This window comes from Onychomys torridus, chromosome 1 (genome assembly GCF_903995425.1).
Source record: "Onychomys torridus chromosome 1, mOncTor1.1, whole genome shotgun sequence".
In the NCBI taxonomy this organism is placed as follows: Eukaryota; Metazoa; Chordata; class Mammalia; order Rodentia; family Cricetidae; genus Onychomys; species Onychomys torridus.
This window is the reverse complement of record NC_050443.1, coordinates 159,418,167-159,439,877: the sequence shown is the minus strand read 5'-3', so window position 1 is coordinate 159,439,877 and position 21,711 is coordinate 159,418,167. Positions and strand designations below refer to the sequence as shown.

Here is a 21,711-nt window from a genome sequence, read left to right as displayed (position 1 = left end):
AACACACACACACACACACACACACACACACACACACACACACACACGTGTGCACGCGCACACACATACACATACACACATATACACACACATACACACACATACAAACACACACATACACACTCACACATACACATACACACACATACATACACACACACTCACACACACATACACACACTCATACATAAACACACACACACACACATACACACACATACATACACATACACACACACTCATACATAAACACACACACATAAACACACATACACACACATACATACACATACACACACACACACACTCATTTAAATTTTTTTGGCTAGGCTTTAAAAAATATGCTTGTGACAGATGCTCCTATTTTCAAATCATCTTCTGTATTTGACGAAAGACAATGCGGCATGAATCTTGTCAACTGTGAGCTTTTTGGATTCCTGGCCACACTGCAGTATGGCTGCTTTCCCCAAAGGCCCTCACCTTGGTGCCCCACAAACCATCCTTCCAGAATTTGTCCCACGCTCGAATACCTAGGGATCTTCTGAAGATCAGCTGTGGTCTTCCCGGATGTGTTTTTGCACAGACCAGATCCCCAGGGCTGGGGGTGGGGTGCACAAAGCTCTCCTACCCTGATAATGCTGTCTGAGGTTCTCAGCCTCAGCACACACTGGAAAAACTTTAGTCGATGACTGGGTTCAATAGTCTAGAGTGAGGCCTAGGTATCAGGATGATTAAAAAGCTCTGGGTTGGGGCTGGAGAGATGGCTCAGTGGTTAAGAGCACTGACTGCTCTTCCAGACGTCCTGAATTCGATTCCCAGCAACCACATGGTGTCTCACAACCACCTGTAATAAGATCTGGTGCCCTCTTCTGGCCTGCAAGGACACATGCAGGCAGAACACATAATTAATAAATAAAATCTTTTTTAAAAATTACAAAAAAAAAAAAAAAAAAACAACTCTGGTGATTCTACCCCCAAGCCTAATTAAGGCCACTTCTTTAGCTTAGCCTGTTTTCTGTGGAAAGGTTGTAATGAGATTGATTGCCCACATCCTCAGTGGGAAAGGCAAGTTGATGTGGGATGGTGATGTGCCTGTGGCTTGTGCGGTTGGCATGGCTGCTCTGCTACCCAGCAGGGGAGAACCATCTCTGCTGGGGCACTGTGCTGAGTAGAGGTAAAAGAAGAAGACAGGTCACTGGCAGCCACAGCTCTCCCTTCCCGCTCTTCTCCATTGTTGAAAGTAGATGGGGCGGTGCCCTGTTGACTGAAACAGAAGGCTGGGCACTTTCTGTTTGCTGGGCAAAGAGGTGCCACCTCACTCCAGTAAGAATGGTTGCTATTGAATGACATAGGATTGCAAGGGTGTGGAGGAAAAGAGGATCTTGCACACATGTGGTGGGAATATACTTTAGTAATTAGTATTATGGAAAGCAGTATGGGCATTTCCCTCAAATTAAAAAATAGAACTACTCTATGATGCATCAGTCCCATTACTTGACATGCGGAAGGCAAGGAAGTCAAGTATGTCAAAGACACAGCTATATTCCCATGTTTACCGCAGAACTAGCCACAGAGCAAAGGAATGGAATCAACCCAAGTGTCACTGCCAATGAATAGGAAAACAAAATGTGATACATATATATGGTGGAATATTATCCAGTCATTAAAAACATAATGGGATGGGTAAGGAAGTAGGGAGTGACTGATAATAAATTACAGGGTTTTTAATTTTTCCTTCTTTTTATTGAAAATAGTTTTTTTTTTCTTTTTTGGGAGCTGAGGATCGAACCCAGGGCACTTGCTAGGCAAGCACTTTGCCACTGAGCAAAATCCCCAACCCCGAAGATAGATTTTTTTTCCCCATACAATATATTCTGATTATAGTCTTGCCACCCAAGAGTCCTGCCAGAGTCTCCCCACCCACCCAAATCCAGACCTTGCCTCCAGCAGTACAGGGCTCAAAGGGAAATCCATGGAGCTAGTGTATTGTGACCTTTTTATCAGAAGGGCTAAGGGAAAAGACAGTCACATACTTTCTGGATAGTTTCCTTCTTTTATTCTTCCAATATATTCTCTTTTCTACAGCTTATATGCCCAGCAAAGTCTTTCAGGCAATATAGACATTACAATGTGGTTATATTCTATTTTTCAAGTGAATGATTACAATGAATACAGGTAAAAACATGTTTTTCATCTCCCTTACATGATTAAAACAGTCATTTCAAGAACCCACATACATTTACATCTAAGTAACTTGTTACAGATTAACAGAGTGGGAGCAAGCAGGGAGTATTTTTCTCATTCATCTTTTACTGACAGGCTGCATATTGTGGTTACAAAGAAAGAATCAATCACTTTATTACTTATCTTGAAGATAATCTTAAAAGGAATCTTAAGGGGATCAACAAGCCTAAACTTTTATACATGAAAAAGAATCAGTCAGCTCTACTTTAAATCTTCATCAAAATTCTATTTAAACTAACATTATTTTCAATTAGACAGTGCAGCTTAGGAAGAAATCTTCATAATAATTCACAGTAGAATGGAATGTTTCTGTGAGGTAAACACACTACATTACAGGCAGTGGGGATCTCCCCACACCCATTCACACCATACCAGATACCAGGGAAAGTGGCAGCAGCAAGTGTGTGAAGGCACAGCAGAAGCAAAAGGCACTCTGGAGTCTGTGGCCGCAGAGCCTTGCCTATCTGAGATTCACCCATCAGGGATTCACCTCCTGGTGGGCTGACACCCTGAAGTCAACTGCCATCTGCTGCTCCTCTGACATGACCACTGGCACACACCCTTTCTTCCTTTCTTGCAGAAAACAGGCATCTAAAGAAATAAAAAAGACGAAGAAAAGAAATAAAATAAAAAACCAGGATAGGCAAAACAAACAAATAGAAAAAAAGAACCAAAGAAAAAGCACAAGAACATACATGGACACAGAGTCACAGACATTTGCATGCACAGAAACCCCATAAAACACAAAATCAAAAACCATAATAAACAAGCAAAAGACCTGTAAGTTACAAAAATGCCGAGAAAAAGCATTATGATTCAGTTCATTTTGTGTTAGCCATCTACTGCAGGGCATGGGGTCAGCCATTAAATGTGGTTAATTATAATTTGATTGTATAAGTAAGTTCTGATATTCTAGGGAAAAGGAAATTTTGTTTATACTATAGTGAAATGATAACTGTTTGAATCTGTAACATTTGGCCTAAGGGACCCCTGCACAATGTATATATGTGTTTAAATATTACATGAACCCCATACATATGTTCAACCTTTATGTGTCAATTGAAATAAAAATACAATTGATTAAAAAATTTAACATATTTATAGGTCATCATCTATATACATACATATACTAAGAATAAATAGGAGGTCATAGTTGGCCTCAAATTTGTAAATTAGATGCTTGTATTCATTAGCCATGAAAGCTTGGACAGCTGTTCGGTGGAATGTTACTAGTAGAGATCAGAATTAAGAAGGGCCATTTTTAGTATTCTGTCCCTAGTATCATTTATACAGTCATATGTGTACTTCATGGATCTGCTATTACAGAACCATATAGATGTTTATTTCCTGCTTCACCTTTTCCAACCTGCAATCCTGTAGATGCCATTGATATTTTACCATCTCCACAGCTTTCCCTTTTCCACAATGTCATGTATGTAGTTAGAGTTTTCCTGCCTGGCCCAGTCAGGACAAATCTCTCTTACCCGCCAGTCCCACAGTCGCTCAGACCAAACCAAGAAAGCACACAGAGACTTATATTGTTTACAAACTGTATGGCCGTGGCAGGCTGCTTGTTATCTACCTTTTCTATCTTAAATTAACCCATTTCTGTTAGTCTATACTTTGCCACGTGGCTTGTGGCTTACCGGTGTCTTTACATGTTGTTTTTCATGGCGGCGGCTGGCGGTGTCTCTCCCCAGCCTTCTACATCCCAGAATTCTCCTCTCTCTTGTCCCGCCTATACTTCCTGCCTGACCACTGGCCAATCAGAACTTTATTTACACAGAGCGATATCCACAGCACATGTACACAGTTAGAATCAGATAGTATGTAAATTTTCTGAATTGGCTTTTTTTTGCCTATTTGTCATGTGTTTCAATTTAAAATAGTCATAGGTCACACTCTATCATGAAGGAAGTCAGGGCATGAACTCAAGGCAGGAACCCAGAGGCAGGAACTAAAACAGAAGTCATGGAGCAATGTTGACGTAGTGGCTTGCTCCTCATGGCTTGCTTAGCCTGCTTTTTGTATAGTACCCAGGACCATCTGCCACAGTGAGTTGGGCCCTCTCACATCAATTATCAACCAAGAAAATACCCCCCACAGGCTTACCCACAGGTCAATGTGGTGGGGACATTTTATGAGGTTCCCTCTTCCCAGCTGACACTAGCTTGTTTCACATGGACATAAAGCCCATTAGCACACTAGGCAAGTACTCTAATACTGAGTTACATTCCCACATTTAGCATTCTTTATCTAATGATAGGTGTGGAACATTGTCTATCCAAAGAATCTGCCTTACTAGCAAGTGGCATCGCCATCTTCAGCCATTCAAGTTACAGTGTCCAACGTCACTATTTCTGGTAGTGATTTCTAGACTACCTATTAGGAACGACAAAGTTGCCCTGGGGGTGGTTGTACTCCAAATAGGACCAGTGCCTTTTGTTAATGAAAAACGGTATTGCAAAAATCAACCCAGATGTTAATATTTTATGTTTGTGATTTTTTTATAGACAACTTCAAAAGATGGTCCATGATATTAAGAACAATGAAGGTGGAATAATGGACAAAATAAAAAAGTAAGTTAGTCTCTATTATTTATATGGAAGAAGTCAGTCTGGGCTGAGTGGAGAACAAAGCTCTGTCATCCAGTGAGGACCATGTTGCCTCTCCCCATTTTACATGACCAGGAAGCCGGGTGGTTAGGTCCACATTCTGGAAAACAGGAAAGTGGGGGAACTGGGACTGAGGGATCTACAATTTTCCATCCCCGTGAAGAGGTGTGCTGGGCCCACTCAAGGTACCTTAGCAGGAAAATCACTTGGATGACTGCTGAGCTGAAGCCCAGGGATGAACCTGGAGAAGCCAGTAAGAACTCAAGAGACTCAGCCCGGCTTCTCTTGTTCAGTCTTGTCTAGGTGCTGCCGCGACAAGCATGCCTTGCTTTTTTTGTGATGTCATATCACTGATCTACATTTTGATTTCTGCTTTTTTAATTGCTGCCTTAAAAATATGTTTCAATGAACTCTGGAAGAAGCAAAGCCAGAATCCTGGATTTTTGTGTGCACCCAAACTCTTTACATTTAAAAAAAAAAAAAAAAAGGCAACAGAAGTTAGGCTGGGTGTCATGGCACAGAATTGAAATCTCAACTGTTTGAGAGTTTAAATCAGTCTTAAAGACTTGTAGGGTCTTAGCATGCATAAGACCCTGGATTCAATATATATGCACACACACACACACACACACACACACACACACACACTCACACACACCACAGAAATTGTACACACTTCTTGCATTTACCACTCCAAATCTAAGTCAAGATGAAAAGAGAAATAGTATATCGTTTTGTCTTGTGAGATAGGGTCTCACTATGTAGCCCTGGATGGCTTTGGACTTGCTATGTAGATAGGGCTAGCCTCAGATTCACAGAGAGATACCTGGCTCTGCCTCTTTGGTGAGTGCTAGGATTAAAGGTATTTGCTATCACACTCTGCCTAGTGTTTAGTCTTTAAATTTGCTTTTTAAAAAATTAATGTAACACTGATTCACCATGAAAAAAAAAAATCAAAGGATTTGGAACCTATCAAGAATGCTCACTTCCTCCTCCTATTGTTCCGCTGACCCACTCCCCCAAACCAGGCATCATCCTGGGTGAGTCATCACGCATGTGTGCCTCTCTGTATATGCTTTTGCAGGCATGCATACTCCAACACAGCACGTGCCCACACACAGAGACATTTTCATCTCGAGCAGCATCATGCTGCATATACCATTCTTCCTGCTTGTGGTATTGCTTCTACCACAGACCTCTTTATTAGTATGAGAAAATAGACCACATGTTTTGTAAGTGCTATTTGTTATAGTCTATTGTAACAGCATTATAACTAAACAAACCGACACTAGATTGGTGGGAGCGTTAAAGGGGAGAGTGTAAGTTTTAACTGGTAACATTTTTTTTTTTTACAGTGATAGTTTCACGTCAGTCAAAATCTCTAGCATTTCCTTTCCATTCAGTTGTCACAGATAATACACCAGTGAGGGTCTTTTCATACTTCAAGTACTCCATTAATCTAAATTCCTGAAATAAAAGTTTTAAGTGAAAGTTAAAGCTTTATCACCATTATCAAATTTCCCTCCCTCAATTTTGTGCCAACAGCAGCACAGGACAGTTCATTTCTCTGTGTCTGTAGAGCAGTGTATTCATTCTTGTTCATTTGGGCTGGTGTTTTAGAACCTAACATGGACAGGATGGAGCCTCAGCACACACGGGGATTGGCAGGTAGTGGCCATGGTCCTCTGTGAGGGGAAGGGGTCATCTTGTGGAGGAGGACAGTTCATCTTCAGGCTCCGTTCTGGGGCTGGCAGAGGTGTGTGGTCATTTCTGTTCATCCTTTCTACGATGGAATCTCATTCCCCACACTAGTCACTGTAGGAGTCGATGGTAATTGTGGGTTGTCCCAGATTTGCTGGATTTGCAACTCCAATGTTCTCTGTGTGAGGTTGGTCTCCCATGTTCAGTCATATGGCAGCAGCCATGGACCAGCAAATGTTCCTGACAGTTTCTGTGTCAGACATTCTGCCTACTGTCCCCAGAGCACGTTTCCTTGTGTGTGTGTGTGTGTGTGTGTGTGTGTGTGTGTGTGTGTGTGTGTCATATGCACACATGCGCACAGAAGCCAGAACCAGATATTGGTGTCTACTTCTATTGCTCTCCAAGTCATTGCCTTGAGACAAGGTGTGTCACTGAACTGGAAACTCACTGTTTCTGCCAGCCTGGCCCTCAAGACGTGACTATCTCTCTGTTCCCAAAAGCTATGGTTATAGAGATGCGCAGACATGCCGGCTTCTCACGTGGGCAACAGGGGTTTGAATTCGGGTTCTCATGCTTGTAGAGCAAATGTTCCTACCGCACCCCACCCCCAGCATCTTCCTAGCCCCCAGAATGCTTTTCTTGATGAGCCATGTTTCTTCATAGCTGGAAAATCTGGCTACCATGGCCATTACCATAAAGGTCAAGGGCTCCTGTCTCACTTCAATTGGGCTTCCCTGTGAAGTCAGACAACACTTTCTCCCTTGAGAGGAGGAAGCACGGTCGAGCACACTGGTTCCTCTATTGCAAAGTCTGTGATGAAGTTCTCATGGGCCATGGGCTGTATGTGGAAAGGTCTGTGAAGTATTGGGTTTAGTGTGTAGCTGACAGCTACTCATTACTTTGAAAATACACCTTTTATTCCTGGCTTCTGGTCAGTGCCATTCCCCCTGCCACCTCCTGTGTGTGTGTGTGTGTGTGTGTGTGTGTGTGTGTGTTTGCACATGCGCACACAAAAATGCATGCAGGTACATGTATATGTATGTGCACATATGTATGGAGACCAGAGTCCCACATTCCTCTACTACTCTCCACCTTAGTTCTGAGACAGCTCATCAGTCCAGCTAGACTGGCTGGCCAGCTCCTGAATCCTCCTGTGTCCAGCCACCAGTAGTGGATTTATAGGCAGGCACCACCACACCCAGCTTTTGTGTGGGTGGATCCTCACACTTGTGAAGCAAGCACTGACTGACTAATCTCCCCATCACACAGCCACCCTTAAGTCTGTCCTTTATTCCAAGATGAGTCGAGCTGTTAAAACATAACGTCTTGTGACTAGAAGTTGCTAGTGGGTGGTAGTTGGCCTGAGTGACTTAAAATGCTGCTGTCCATGGACATCAGGCCCCTCTGTGTTCTTGTTGCTCTTCTCTGCAATCCCTTTGACAGTCTCTTTCCAGACTTCACCATGAGTTTATTTTGATGAGACTTGTTAGTGTATAAGAATGAGATGCAAAAATAGGTAGGTAGAGCCTGTGATGGAAAAGGTAGGATTCCTATTCAAAAACAAATACTGTTATTTTTATAATCTACAATTTTGATTTGTAAGGGGTTTTATGTATTTCTAAAATAAAATATAAATTCCTAAGTTGATTTTAAAAAAAGAAATGAAATATATATATAATTATTACCATATATACTGCTTCTATAAAAGGAAATAATATTTTAGTAATTAAAGACTACTGGATGTAAGTTTTATCTGTGTGTACTTTAAATTTCATTAAGGAAATCACTCTTAAGTAAAATGGGTAATTTACTATAAACCTTCCATCTTGAGATGATGCTTGCTTGTTTGCCTTTTTGTTTTGTTTTGTTTTGTTTTTTTGTTTTTCTGATGCTGGAGTTTGAACCTAGAGCTGTACACGTGGTAGGCAAGTGCTCTACCACTAAACCATAGCCTAGGCCCCATATGTCATGTTTTGAAATGGTGTAAAATGATTTTTGTTTAACCTATGAGCAAAGTGCTTATTATTGATGATTTTGTCCCTTTTTAAAAATCATTTGTGAGCCATTAAAATACAGTTCATCTTCTCTTACTCTCCCATCAGCCAATGAGCATTGACCTTCCTCAAATAATTGAATACATTATTAACTGGTCTTTGGGCCTCACAAAATCCTTCCATGGTTCAGCCTAGTTTGGGCCAAGTCATAGGCTCCTAGTGCACTGTGGAGAACACTGGCTTCATTACCTACACTGAATTCTCAGTGTGAGGGGCCCAGAAAGATATTCTAGAAGTTGACCCTTGTTCTACTGGTTCTCATCTACAGGCTAAAAGTCAAAGGACCTCCAAGTGTTCCTCGAAGGGACTATGCATTAGGTAAGAGTATTTCTAAAATACATTAGCTGGCTTTTGTCTGATGTTCATACTTATTTCCTGGGGAAGGAAATACCTTGTACTTATTTGAAAACAAAGAATGCTTATCCTCATTTTAAGAATGACCACATCAATGAGGCCTTCAATACAGTGAAAATGTACTCCACCTACCCATCCACTCACCCACCCACCTATTCATCTACCCACCCATCAATTCATCTGTTTACTTACCTACCTACCCATCCATTCATCTATTTGTCCATCTATCCATCTATCCACTTGCTATTTATGGGGCTATTTATCATGCATATCCCATGCGTCTGGCATATACAAGGCCATACTTACAAATGAAATCTAGTTTCCACTGCCACAGAATTGATAGCCCCAAAGGGAAGCTGATGTTAAAAATATCTACAGTTTCATGTAGTAAGAAAGAGCAGTCCTGTGCAGTGCATGGCAGCGAGGACTAATCTATCCTGCATAAAAGCTATTTGAGCAATCAGAGAGATGGCTCAGTCAGACCCCCAGAAACTACACAAAAAGCTGCCCATAAGCCAGGCCATGGTGGCACATACCTTTAATCCCAGTACTTGAGAGGCAGAGGCAGGTGGATCTTTGATTCAAGGCCAACCTGGCCTACAGAGCTAGTTCTAGAACAGCCAAGGCTACACAAAGAATCCGTGTCTCAGCAAAACAAAACAAACAAACAAAAACCGTGCATGGTAGCATTCACTTGTAATCCAGCACTGGGGTCTTGCTATGTAACTACTCCCAATGAGAGACTCTGTTAAAAGTGGGGGAGGGATCCCTAGGAATGGCACTCAAGATCAACCTCTGAACTCCTCACACACTTGCACACACACACACACACACACACACACACACACACACACACATACACACAGTTCCATTTCAACTAGAATCAACTTTGGTCACAAAAAGTCTGCTCTTGAGATCAGTAGATTTATAGCAATGGTAATCAAAGTCAAATATTCAATACCTTTGTCTAGAATAAACAGAACCCCACACTGTCAAGCATTCAGCATGTTCAGACAGATAGCCATGGGATTCCTGTGCAGCGTGGAACTAAGAAATAGGGATTTTGTCCATGGGATTTTAAAAAATCTACCTAATTCATAAGTCAAGGAAACCTGTTCCCAAGCATAGCTAAATGTGAGCAAATCATTCTCTACAAAGATGGAAAAAGGGACAACTCTGACCTTTTCCATATCCAAATGAGTATGATGGGAAAATCATGGAAAGATGGATTCTTGTGTCTAAGAGGAGCACTAGAGGCGATTCAGACCAACATCCAGCCTGGACTTATCCCTACCCCCACAGCAGTACCCTCACAAATGAGACTACCTCCCATGATGGTTTCCAAAGCCTACCTGATCCCCAATGGATGGGCAGCCCTGACTGGATGTAGGGCTCTCCTATGTCTCCTAGTGGCCACTCAGTACAAGCTTTGACATCTCAAAGACATCAATGCAGAATCAAAGACATTAATTCAGAAGTGATCAATTTATTCTGTAAAACAAACACTTCCAGGTGCTTCAGCTTTGAGTGGCCAAATATGTCAAGAGTGTTCCTGTACGGCAGTGGGTAAAGGGCCTGCCATACAAGTATGAGAATTTAAGCTTGAATTCCCAAAAACCACATGAGGCTGAGTGATGTATCCCTGCACTCCTGTGGCAAAATGGGAGGCAGGAACAGGAGAACTTCCAGAAGCCCATGGGCCAACTAGCTTAGCATATACAGAAATGATCAAGAGACCTCTCATTTCAAACAAGATGAGGCCAAGAATGACACACATCTGAGTTCACGTGTATGAACACACACTCATTTTAAAAATAGTTTCCCAAGCATGATGGCTGCTGTGAAAAATAGGAAGGGGTTGGCAGTGTGCAGTGGCAAAGAATCGTGGTAGGTGGGGGACAACTTAGGCAGTCTGGTAAGGTCTCTCTGAGGAGGTGACATCTAACTCAGGTGCTAGGGGACAAATGTGCAAGCATATCTTTCCCTTGTAGATGAAGCAGCAGCTTTAGAGGTGACATACTCAGATGTACCTCAGTCAGCTTTCAGAAACCTAGCCAACTATAAGAGGGGCATCTCTCCTCTGTTGCTTGCTCATCCCTTCCCCCCGTGGCCTCCACTCCTTTGTTTTCTTCTTTGGTGAAAGGCAGAAACATATGCCATATTTTCATCCTTTTGCCTAAACCACATGCCACGGGGCTTATTGTCAGTTCTTACTCTTCCTTGACCTCTGCAGAAGTGAATCTTCCTCTGAATCCCACTGATTCCGGCCTTCAGGTAGCTTTCCTGTTTGTTGCCATGGGTACAGCTCAGCCCCTCTTCGTCTCTTGCTTGTCCTTGGACAGAGCTTCTAAGTGGCCCTCAACACTCGATTCCATTCCTAATTCTCACCCTCCATCAGAGAAGTGAGCCACGACACAGTTTTCTTCAGCTCACGGTCCCACCAGATTCTTTCATGGTTCACCAGAGTGCAGTCACAGGGCACAGGGCACAGTGACAAGGCCCTCTCACATCTAGCCACTAACTGACTGTGTAACTATAGGGCATCACCCTTCAGCTCATATTTGAAGAATGGAGATCTGCTAGATTTTGGACCCAGGATCCTGATGCTACAGCAAACCTCTCTGACATTCCCTGGCTTTAGGAATGTGTATCTTCCCATCAGTTGGACACCCAAAAGTGTTCTCTTTGACCTCAAACACCTGATCTCTTCCTGAAATGCTCCATTTAGTCTTTTCGTATACAGTGCTGGGGCACAAAGCCAGGGGTTTTGTATATGCTAGGCAAATGCTTTACTATTGAGCTACATCTCCAGCCCCTCCATGTAGCCTTGATATCAGTGTATCAGCATCTCTTGAAACACAGGAATGTGGCTTGTTCCACAGTCTGGTCCCTAGTATGGTGGCAGCAGCCAGCTGGGGGCTTGTTAGACCCACATACCCTCAACCCTGCCACACAGCTACTGAGTTAGAATTAGCACGACCGCCCACAGAGTAAAGTGAAACAAGCCTGCTTTAAACCAAATCCATCCAAGTGCCCAATCTTAGAAATCAATCCTGTGCACTTTGCCAACAGGGCCAGCTCTCACTCCTGCTCTTCCCCTTAATCCCTGGAAACTGTCTTTTTGGCAAAACCAGCATCAACCTTGCAGGTGTGTCCTCCCCTTGCCCTGCCCCCCCCCACTAGCTGCTCATGTCCCCTGCTCCCCTGTGTCTTGGGGTTCCCATTCAACTGCCTTCACAGGCTCAGAAATCAGCCCCATGGCTTCTCAATGCAGGGAGTGTCCAAAGACCTCAAAGATTACATACAGAGACAGAGACAGGCAGACAGACAGACAAGCAGCAGGGGGAATCTGTCTCAGTTCTGCAGATAAAGAGCACCTCCAAGGGAAGGGCCTCAGGTTTTAGGGGTCACTGCAGAAATCCTCTGGCCACTCCACAAACCCCTGAGGGATCATATCTGAACAAGGCTTCTCTACTTGCACCCTCTGTCCCCGATCTCCAGGGACTCTCGGGAGACACCCCCACCCACTCACAAAGGTTTGCTTAGTGCCAACCCCGTCCCCACTGATGTCATGCAGGGAGGGGACTGAGCAATGGTGAAAAAGCAGAGATTCCCCCAAAAGAATGAAGCTAGAGCATCCCTGTGACCCAGCAACCCCACCCTAAGGTGAAAGGCCAAAGGGAAGGCAATCATACGCCAAAGAGACATCTGTGCTCCTGTGTTTGCTGCTGAGTCCAGGCATGGAAACAACCCGAGTTTCCATGCTGATGAGTAGATAAGGAACAGGTGGCGCTCACACATGATGGAATTTGTAACCTGGGTGGATTTGGAAGGTCACTACGCCAAGTGAAGTAAACCAGGCACAGAAAGACAAATCTGGCACATGCTCACACTGCATGTGAAATCTATTGTGGCAGCTCTCACAGAACTGAACAGAACTGAGACACCAACCTTCAGAGCAGTGGCTATCTGAAGCTGGCAAGGATGTGGTGAAGGAGGCAGGGCAATGGGTCCAGTGGGAGTGTGAAGTCCCAGCATGCTCTTTCACAGAGTTATAGAGAACAATGTACAATGAGCTCCAATAACTGGAGAGGTGCCGAAAGTCTCATTTGAAGAGACAGGTGTGTTTACCCTGCTTTAAAAATTATACGATGGATATGCAGATTGAAACACCACATATTAACCTATTGGGCTGTATACATGTTACGTTTTCACGTATCAATTAAAATAACTTTTATTTAAAAATTAATTCATTTGGGCCTAATGAGAGGCCTCAGGGTATACAAGAGCTTGCCATGAAATCAAAAGGAGTTAAATTCAAATCCCAAATATTCGCCTAAAGGCTGGGCATGGCTGTGTGTGCCTGGCCAGCCAGCCTAGCTGAAACAGTGAGTGCCAGGTTCAGTGAGAGACCCTGCCTTAAAAATTAGGGTGAAGATCAACATCTGATGGCTGTCTCTGGCATCCATACATATACATGCACACCCTAATAGGGAAGAATAAAATTATATGATTATATATTTAAAAGGATAATGGAGAGAAAGAGAGGGATTCTCAGGTATAGCCTGCCACAGAAGTCCAGAGTCTACACAGCCACCCCTCGTCCCTGGAGGAATGAGCTCAGCATTGCTGGTGCCTTGTCCCACTGTCCTGAGTGAAGACAGCATTACTTTCTGCTCCATGTCTCTGTTTACCTTCACCCTAGTGGAACTGGAAAAACTGCCATAGCGAGAGAACACTGTATTGAGTGCCGGTGTTCCACACAGAACTAAGAAGAGAAACACAACTTGGACTCACAGTATTTTTAAAACTTGGAAAGGATTGGAACACCATTCAATCTAAGCTTCCAAGATAAGTAGAGCCAGAGAGGAAAAAAAAAAAAAAAACTGTCCAAAGTTGCAAGGCAAGATCATGACCGAGCCAAGACCATGAGCCCCATGACAATCCTGTGGAAGGATGAGTGCACACACAGGCAATGGGAGTTCTTGAGACATTAAGTAATCAGACTAAAAGTGCCTCTCCCAGCCAGCTTCACCTGGTCCCTTCCTCAGTCCCCACTCTGAATCCTGACCCTGTCAATTTTCAGGGCTGCTCTCTGGAGTTCTTGTCAACCTGACATGAGCTTAATTGAGCCTTCATTGAGGACTTACCGCCATCAGATTGGCCTATGAACATGTCTGTGGGTCATTTTTTTTAAATGACTGCTGTAGGAAGAATGAGGCTACTTAGGTAGAGCCACCCCTGGGCAGGTGGTCCTGGGTTGTATAAGAAAGCAAGCTGGGTAAGCCATAGGGAGCAAGCCGGAAAGCTGTGTTCCTCCATGGCCTCTGCTTTGATTTCTGCCTTGAGTTCCTCCCCTGACTTCCCTCAATGATTGACTGTGATTGGGACCCATAAGCCAGATAAATCCTTGCCTTTCCAAATTGCTTTTGCTCATTGTATGCAAGGAGGCGCAGTAAAGAAACTGCCAACACAACCCCTCCATGATATGGTTAAGGGGAAGGGTTTTCTTGTCTGTGAGAGAAGGGAGGATAGTTGAAGGAGACAGACTAGTGCACACAGAGATGGATGGGGGGAGAGACAGAGGGAGGGAGGAAGGGAGGGAGGGGGAGAGAGAGAGCAGTGAGAATAGAACAGTGTTGGAGTCAAGATCTGAGATGAGAAGGGCCCGGATGGGGGCTATGAAATGTATAACAAGTACCTGTGAATAGGGAGTGTAGGAGCCTGGAAGCCATCATGGGCTTTGATATACAGCCACAAATACATGTCAATGGAGTGCCATTGTCCCTTCTGCCAAAGGTCAGGGAAATGACTCCTCTTAGCAAATGGGAACCAGTTTCACAAGTTCTTGAGGAATGCTGGCTTTTCTCTAACCACCAGAAATCCTCCTGTAGTCCAGTCTGAGTTGGGCCTAGACTCAATGTTGGACTGAGTTAATGGACCTGCCGTTTTGGAGCGGAATGGGTTACCCCTTGGACCTGACAGTTTATTAAAACAACATGGAGTTTATTAAAATAACAACAACAACAAAAGACAAGTGTAATAGTCCAGTCATGTCTCTTGACAAAGGCAGGCAGGCAGGCCTAGGTAAAGGTTCCCAATGCTAAGCTCCTGCAGGACTTCTTTTTGTGCTTTGAGATTCAAACTTTCTAAGAGATCAAAAGTGAATGACAATGTGGCCGCATTTACCATTCAAGGCCAACAGAAGGCCCACAGAAGAGCAGGCAGCATTGGTGCTTGTGGGTCAGCTGGAGCGGGCCAGCTGGACTCACGCTTTTGCTCTGTGTCCCTCTCCTGTTACATACAGACAGCCCTGCAGAGGAAGAGGAGCGGTGGTCAGATGATTTTGTAAGTATCTGCTCCTGGGATGGGGTGGGGTGGGGGGGATGCCAGCCTCCTGGGGGAGACCTCTCAAATGGTTTGTTTCTGAATGCTGATTGGCTAGCTGAACATCACAGGGAGAGGGACCTAGAAGGACTGAAAAACCTCTTCCTGGCAGGTGGCAGTGACCTCACTAGCAGCTGCCTTGACCCAGTGCTGACCACAAGCCAGGCTGAGCACTTTATATGTACAGTCTCTAACCCCATTCTCAGAGTTCACAACCACACAAAACCATAAGTGTTTAAATAGTTCTCTACTGATGGACATACTTCTGACCCAAGATCCCCACTACTCAAGTACCTCCTGACCCCAGGCAGGAGACCCATCACAACAGGAATTAATGCCAGAGCTGGTACACACTTATAATCCCACAGTACTCGGGAGGCTGAGGCAGGAATACTGAGGGTTCAAGTCAGTCTTGGTTACTTGGCAGGTTTGAGGACAGCCTCGGCTATTTAGCAAAATCCTATTTTGTTTTAAAAGGGACTTAATGTTAGGCACAGGTGCTTCTAGAACCAGAGTAGAATGTGTGATTAACTTGCAGTTTCCAAACTTGAGACCTCAGAACCAGGCTGTTGGCTACCAAAGTACCTGCTATGACCCAAAGAACATCAGCCACGCTCCCTAGGTCACAGAGTGAAAAAGAGGAACCTAGCCACAGTGGCGCTGGCAGGTGATATACATCAGAGTGAACTGTCAATCTTCTCCAAGTGGCTCTGCAGTCCGCACCTGTGGGCAGCTGAGTCTTGCGGAGACTAGGCATCCTAAAGTTTTCTTGAGCACACTTGTGCCCTTCAGCAATGTCGGCATGCTCTGATCTGCGTTTCGATTTGTAAGGGACCCTACACAGACCACACCCCCACCTCACATATAAGGAAACAGGTCATGAGGACAGCCCCGACATTCCCACTGTCCCTCAGTGGGATGAGGACCCACGATGAGGATCCAGGCCAATGCCCAGAATCAAATTTGTGTTCACCACCTGGAGTGGATGTGGTCTTTGAAGACAGCAGTTCCTCCTGCTTTAGCCGCAGAAAAAGAAAAGAAAAAAGAGGAAGAATGACCTCACTGAGGGTCACTTGGGCATAAAGTTCCTCCCAGAAACCAGTGTAGCGGAAACCAGTGTCACGGCTGCGCCCCCTGCTGGAAGCAGCGCAAGCTCACATCCACGGCAAAAGAGGGGAAGAGAGGAGGCCGCTTGCTGGCTGAATTAAGAATTTGAAAGGGAGCGAGGATGGGTATATGGGAGGGCTAGGTGGGAGGAAAGGGGAAGGGAACATGGTGTAATTATAAGAAGTAGTGTTTTAAAAGAGGGCATGGAGCGAGGAACACAAAGTTAAAACAGCCTGGAGAGTAGGGACTGACCTATCCCAAAGTCAAACAACTGAGATTAATAAGGATTGGGTAAATGCCCCTGGTGGTTATTTTCACTTCAGTCTCCACCGCAGATAGTATGAAATGCTTGTTCCTAAAGCCTTTAGACCGGACAGAGAAACCTCGTTAGAACATCATAAGTGTCCCGTCTCTGCCCTGGAAAGTCCTGTTGTGGCTCCTGTGTGGTTGTAGTGGGAGCTGTGTGGAGCAGGTGGATGCAAAAATGTCTCCCCCACCCACCCACCCACCCCCGCCTCAGTTTCCTGTCCTCCACTGCAGGAACCGCTCCTGCCTCCTAAGGTAGGAACTGTCCATCCCACGGCACCTGCCGGGATGCCAAGCATGGTCTTATATTTGCAGGACAGTGACTATGAAAATCCAGATGAGCATTCGGACTCCGAGATGTACGTGATGCCCGCGGAGGAGACGGGCGACGATTCCTATGAGCCGCCGCCTGCTGAGCAGCAGACAAGGGTGGTCCATCCAGCCCTGCCCTTCACCAGGGGCGAGTATGTAGGTGAGGCCACTGTGGATGCCGGGCCCACAGGGAGAGGAGATGGGCAAACCTAGCTACTGCCCCAGGGTCCCTGCCCTTCTCCACTCTCACTTCCAAGCGGCAGTCCTGGAGCTAGCATGTGTGGGGGCACAATGTTATCCCTTTTTCATTTTGTGGGGAGCATTTTCCCTCAGATTGTGAGCATTGAACAGGTTCCCTGTACTGATAAGGAAGTGTACCCTAAGAGCTGCCCTTTTAGCCCCATGAAAAATCAACCTGGACATTTAGTCCTCTCTCTCCTGGGAACTTGTTCATCCAAGGCTCTGAAACTTCTGAGAAGTCCAAACAGAACAACAGTGCTCTTCAAGGACCTGAGTGTCCGTAAAGCTCCCTCTGCTCTTGTGCCAGGCAGCTTTACACACAGGCCATTTAGACTGTGGGTGTTTGAGGGGGAGTGGGGGTGAGCTCTGGGCCTGGAATCAACCTCTTAGGCCAAACAGATATAGCACAAGTCTGGCTTTGAGGCATGCCTCTGTGGTTTATTAAGGAGCCTGACGTGGTAGCACAGGCCTTAATCCTAACTTGGTGTAGCAGGAATCTTAAATGGTCTTAATAAAATCAAACCTGGAGCCAGATATTGGGGTGAATGCTGGAAGATCAGAGAAGCAGAACAAGCCACAGCTAACCTCACCTTGCCAGTTCCTTAGCTGATCCTGTTTCCTCAGACTGGAAGCCTCTGAGTCTTATCCAAATGAATCTCAGCTGAACTGTGCTGTTCCAAAGCCTAAAAGCTTAACAAGCCAAATGCTTCTAGTTTCTGGTCTTCACACCTTGTATACCTTTCTGCTTTCTACCATCACTCCCTGGGATTAAAGATGTGAGTCACGATGCCTGGCTGTTCCCAGTGTGGCTTTAAACTCACAGAGATCCGGATGGATCTCTACCTCCCAAGTGATAGGATTAAAGGTGTGAGTGCCACCATTTTCTAGCCTCTATATCTGTCTAGTGGCTGTTCTGTTCTCTGACCCCAAATAAATTTATTAGGGTGCATGATATATTTTGGGGAACATAATATCACCACAACATGGGGGTGGGGACGAGGAAGGAGGATCCCAAGTTCTCAGGTTGGGCAACTTAGCAAGCCCCTGTTTCAAAATTGAAAATAGTTTTGTTTTTTTTTTTTTTTTTAAAAAAGCAAAACATAAACAAACAAACAAAACAAGCTGAAGCCAGCTGGGGGCGAAGGTCAGAGGCAGAGCTTTTAGGCAGCTTGTGTAAGGTGCCATGAGGAACAGGGAAAGTCATCTCTGTTCTCACCACAGCAGGTGACTAGGTTTCCAAAGGTGGGGGTGACGGATGTCCGTCCGCAACCAGGGCAGCTTGCATGTATGCGGCAGGATCACCCTACTGTTGTCAGCAACCTCTCCAGAGCTTGTCGGGTGCTGCTGGTTCTGTGTTCCACAGTTAACCTGTTAGGCCTTGACTGTGGCCTGAACCATGCTCAGCCCTGAGCACGTGAGCAAGGCAACACACTCCCGCTGTGTTCTGTAGGTTACAGGGCAGCGCTTTGTTGCTAGGCTTCTTCACCCTGTCAGCCTTGTGGAAGAGGGAGGCAGCTTCACTGTGTGGAAGAAGGAAAGACTTCGGTGAGAGAGCTGACTGTGCCATGGTTACGTACGTGGTAGAGCTGGGCCTCTCCGCTCCCACACTAGCCCGCACCAAGCCCTGCCCCATTCACTCCCCACTGGATGTGGTACCTGACTTTGTCCACTCATTACAAGGATGCGGAGAGGGAAGGGGCTGTATCAGGTGCACACGGCAAACCAGAAACCACAATTCAATTATTCGTCAAAGCCTTGCTGCTTCTCGTGGGTTGAAACACCGCATTAAGAATTCTATATAAACTCCAAGAGCTAGAAATAAAGCTGGTGCTGGTAGGCTCAGCAGAGCAGATGCCCTAGTGTGTGAACACAGTGCATGTGACATTGCCCACATGCCTCAGACAAAGAAAAAGCAAGTGCTAAAAGTAAGAATGGGCACCAAGAAGAGCCATAGTGTCAGGGCGTGACAAGCAAGGTAACGTCACAGGAAGAAGCAGGAAACCCAGCAGCCTGCTGTAAGCCAGTGTGTTGCCTAGGATGGAGAATGCCAGGGCATCCCTAAGCTAAGAACTCCTGAAAAACGTGTCAGTCCAATCAGAACTCAGCTCACAGCTTTGCTGGGCAGGCTGGGTATCTGAAGCTCTCACAGAGCATGGTGGTATCAGATCCATTGATTGGGCATCCATACAGCACCGGCTGCTTTCCCTACAGTTTTTCTTATTCCTACAATAACTCTAAAGTAGAGAGCATGAGCTTTCAAATGAGCAATTGCAATTGGTTGAAACAGGTGCAGTTAGTCGATGGCAGAGCAGAAGGAACCCAGGTCCCTTAGTCATGCTTCAGAACCTGGACTCTCAGATACCTGCGCAACAGTCCTGAACAGAGCAGGTCACCTGGCTTCTCTGGGAGTTGAGGAAAGGAAGTCCTTGGAATAACCTGGGGTTCCTGAAGGACTTAAAAAAAACATCACCACAGACTTCCTCCAGAATTAGATCCAGAGTGAGGCCACTTTTAAAGCCCCCAAGATGGCACTAATGTGTAAATACAAGTGAGAACCACACTTCCTGCTTCTGCATGCTGCTTTCACCCACTGTGCTTAGCAAGGTGTTGGACTCTCAACTCTCTGGAGCCTGTAGACTTTTATCACTCCCCTGGGAGTATGGCCTAAGGGTCTTCTGCTAGTTAGCAGGTAGGTAAATGGACAGTTGAAGCTTTCAGCCCTGCTGTTCACTTGGCCCCTTGAAGAACACCACACTGACCCTTTGTAGTTACATACGCGCCTTCAGCTGTGTATTGTCTAGATCCCCGTGGTATCCACATAACGAATGACCCAGAGCCTCTTTTGTGTGTTTCATGTTTGTTCAAGATAATCGATCCAGCCAGCGGCACTCTCCACCCTTCAGCAAGACGCTCCCCAGTAAGCCTTCCTGGCCTTCAGCGAAAGCAAGACTGGCCTCCACTCTGCCAGCTCCCACCTCTCTACAGAAGCCTCAGATCCCCCCCAAGCCCAAAGACCTCCTTGATGATGAGGTAAAGTAAGCCTGCTCAAAGGGTCTTGGAGGGCCGGGAAAGTAGGCCTGAACCGGTCTCCCTCCCTCCAAGCCCTACTGTCCTCCAGATCCCTCAAGGTGACCCTGAGGGGAATTTGCTTTCTCTAAAATGGCACATGTGACCCATCTTAATCATGTTAGCTTTCCATAGAAGTGTGGTGGATGTACTGGATCTGTGTCTCTACTATCAACTCTGCCATATCTCTCAACGACCTTCACAGCTCTTGCTTCCCACTCCTGCCCCCAGCCCCCAGGAATCCAGAAACCCACCTCATCAACCTCTTCCTCCACCCAGTGAACTGGCCAGGCTGTGTGACATGGCTGCCTGAACCTAGTGGTCCTGGCTCCCTCAGAATTTGCATTTTAATGACAGAGACAACCCTTAGTTGAGGCACAGCCATTAAGATTCTTCCACAGGAGGACACTAAAGACAGCTCTAAGCCCTCAGCAGACAGACTCTCTATCGAAGATGCTCTAAGAAATCACTTGGTTTGAGATGCCTGCAGGTGATAGAAGCTGTGGCTTGGGAACCTGTTGTGAAATGACCTTTATTTGCGTCTTAATATAATTTCCCAACAGGAGACAGAAAACAGAACCTTCTACATCTAAATTCCTTCGGGTCATGTCAGCTCTGCAATTTTGGGCAAGCTGGCCAACATCTCTGAATCAGTTTTTCCCCTTAATATTTTGATATTTATTTAATAAATAGATAGATGATAGATAGATAAATATATTGCTTACACACACACACACACACACACACATGTTCCTTTCATGTTCTAGATTCTTTACAAAGCCAGTTTTCTAGTTTCTCCCAAGGACTGAAGGTGGCCGTAGCCAGCACTGAGGCCGAGTTGCTGAGCCTCGTGGTAGCTCAGTTCAGTTGTGAATGGATCCTGGTCCCTTTTCCATTTATCATGGGCTCCTATCCTGTGTGGACACCTTTATCCTGAAAGGCCCCTCCCTCCTGTCACCTACACACTTCAGTGCCTGACTCCTGCACTAGGGACGGTGAAAAGCTCATGGCAACGGACTTAGGGAGTGGAGGTTTCTCAATGCTGAGTCAGTCTGTCTGTCTGTCTGTCTGTCTGTCTGTCTGTCTGTCTGTCTGTCAGAGAGATGATGCTGTCTCTTTAAGGAGGGCACAGGGTGGCAGGGAGCAGCAGAGAGAAAGAAACCAGTCAGACTCTTACCCGTTGGCAAATTCACATGAAGATATGAATTTAGACACAGACGAGACACCGTGGGCTGTGCCAGAGTCTCCGTTTCTGTGATTAGGTGGGCGGGAGCTCAGTGAGGTGAGGCAGAGTTCCGCACACCGCATCCCTGCAGAGGAGGGTC

At 45.5% G+C, this 21,711-nt stretch overlaps 1 protein-coding gene across 1 annotated transcript in view; it reads left to right on the top strand.

Annotated features, from left to right (window-relative positions):
• The window catches only part of Blnk (B cell linker), a 71,151-nt gene that overhangs the window by 17,731 nt on the left and 31,709 nt on the right, over positions 1–21,711 (top strand). Inside the window, exons 2-6 of the mRNA XM_036196457.1 lie at positions 4,758–4,823; positions 8,883–8,932; positions 15,276–15,316; positions 17,084–17,240; positions 20,187–20,350. Of these exons, the coding sequence (XP_036052350.1) occupies positions 4,758–4,823; positions 8,883–8,932; positions 15,276–15,316; positions 17,084–17,240; positions 20,187–20,350 (478 nt within the window). The remainder of the gene's footprint in view (positions 1–4,757; positions 4,824–8,882; positions 8,933–15,275; positions 15,317–17,083; positions 17,241–20,186; positions 20,351–21,711) is intronic.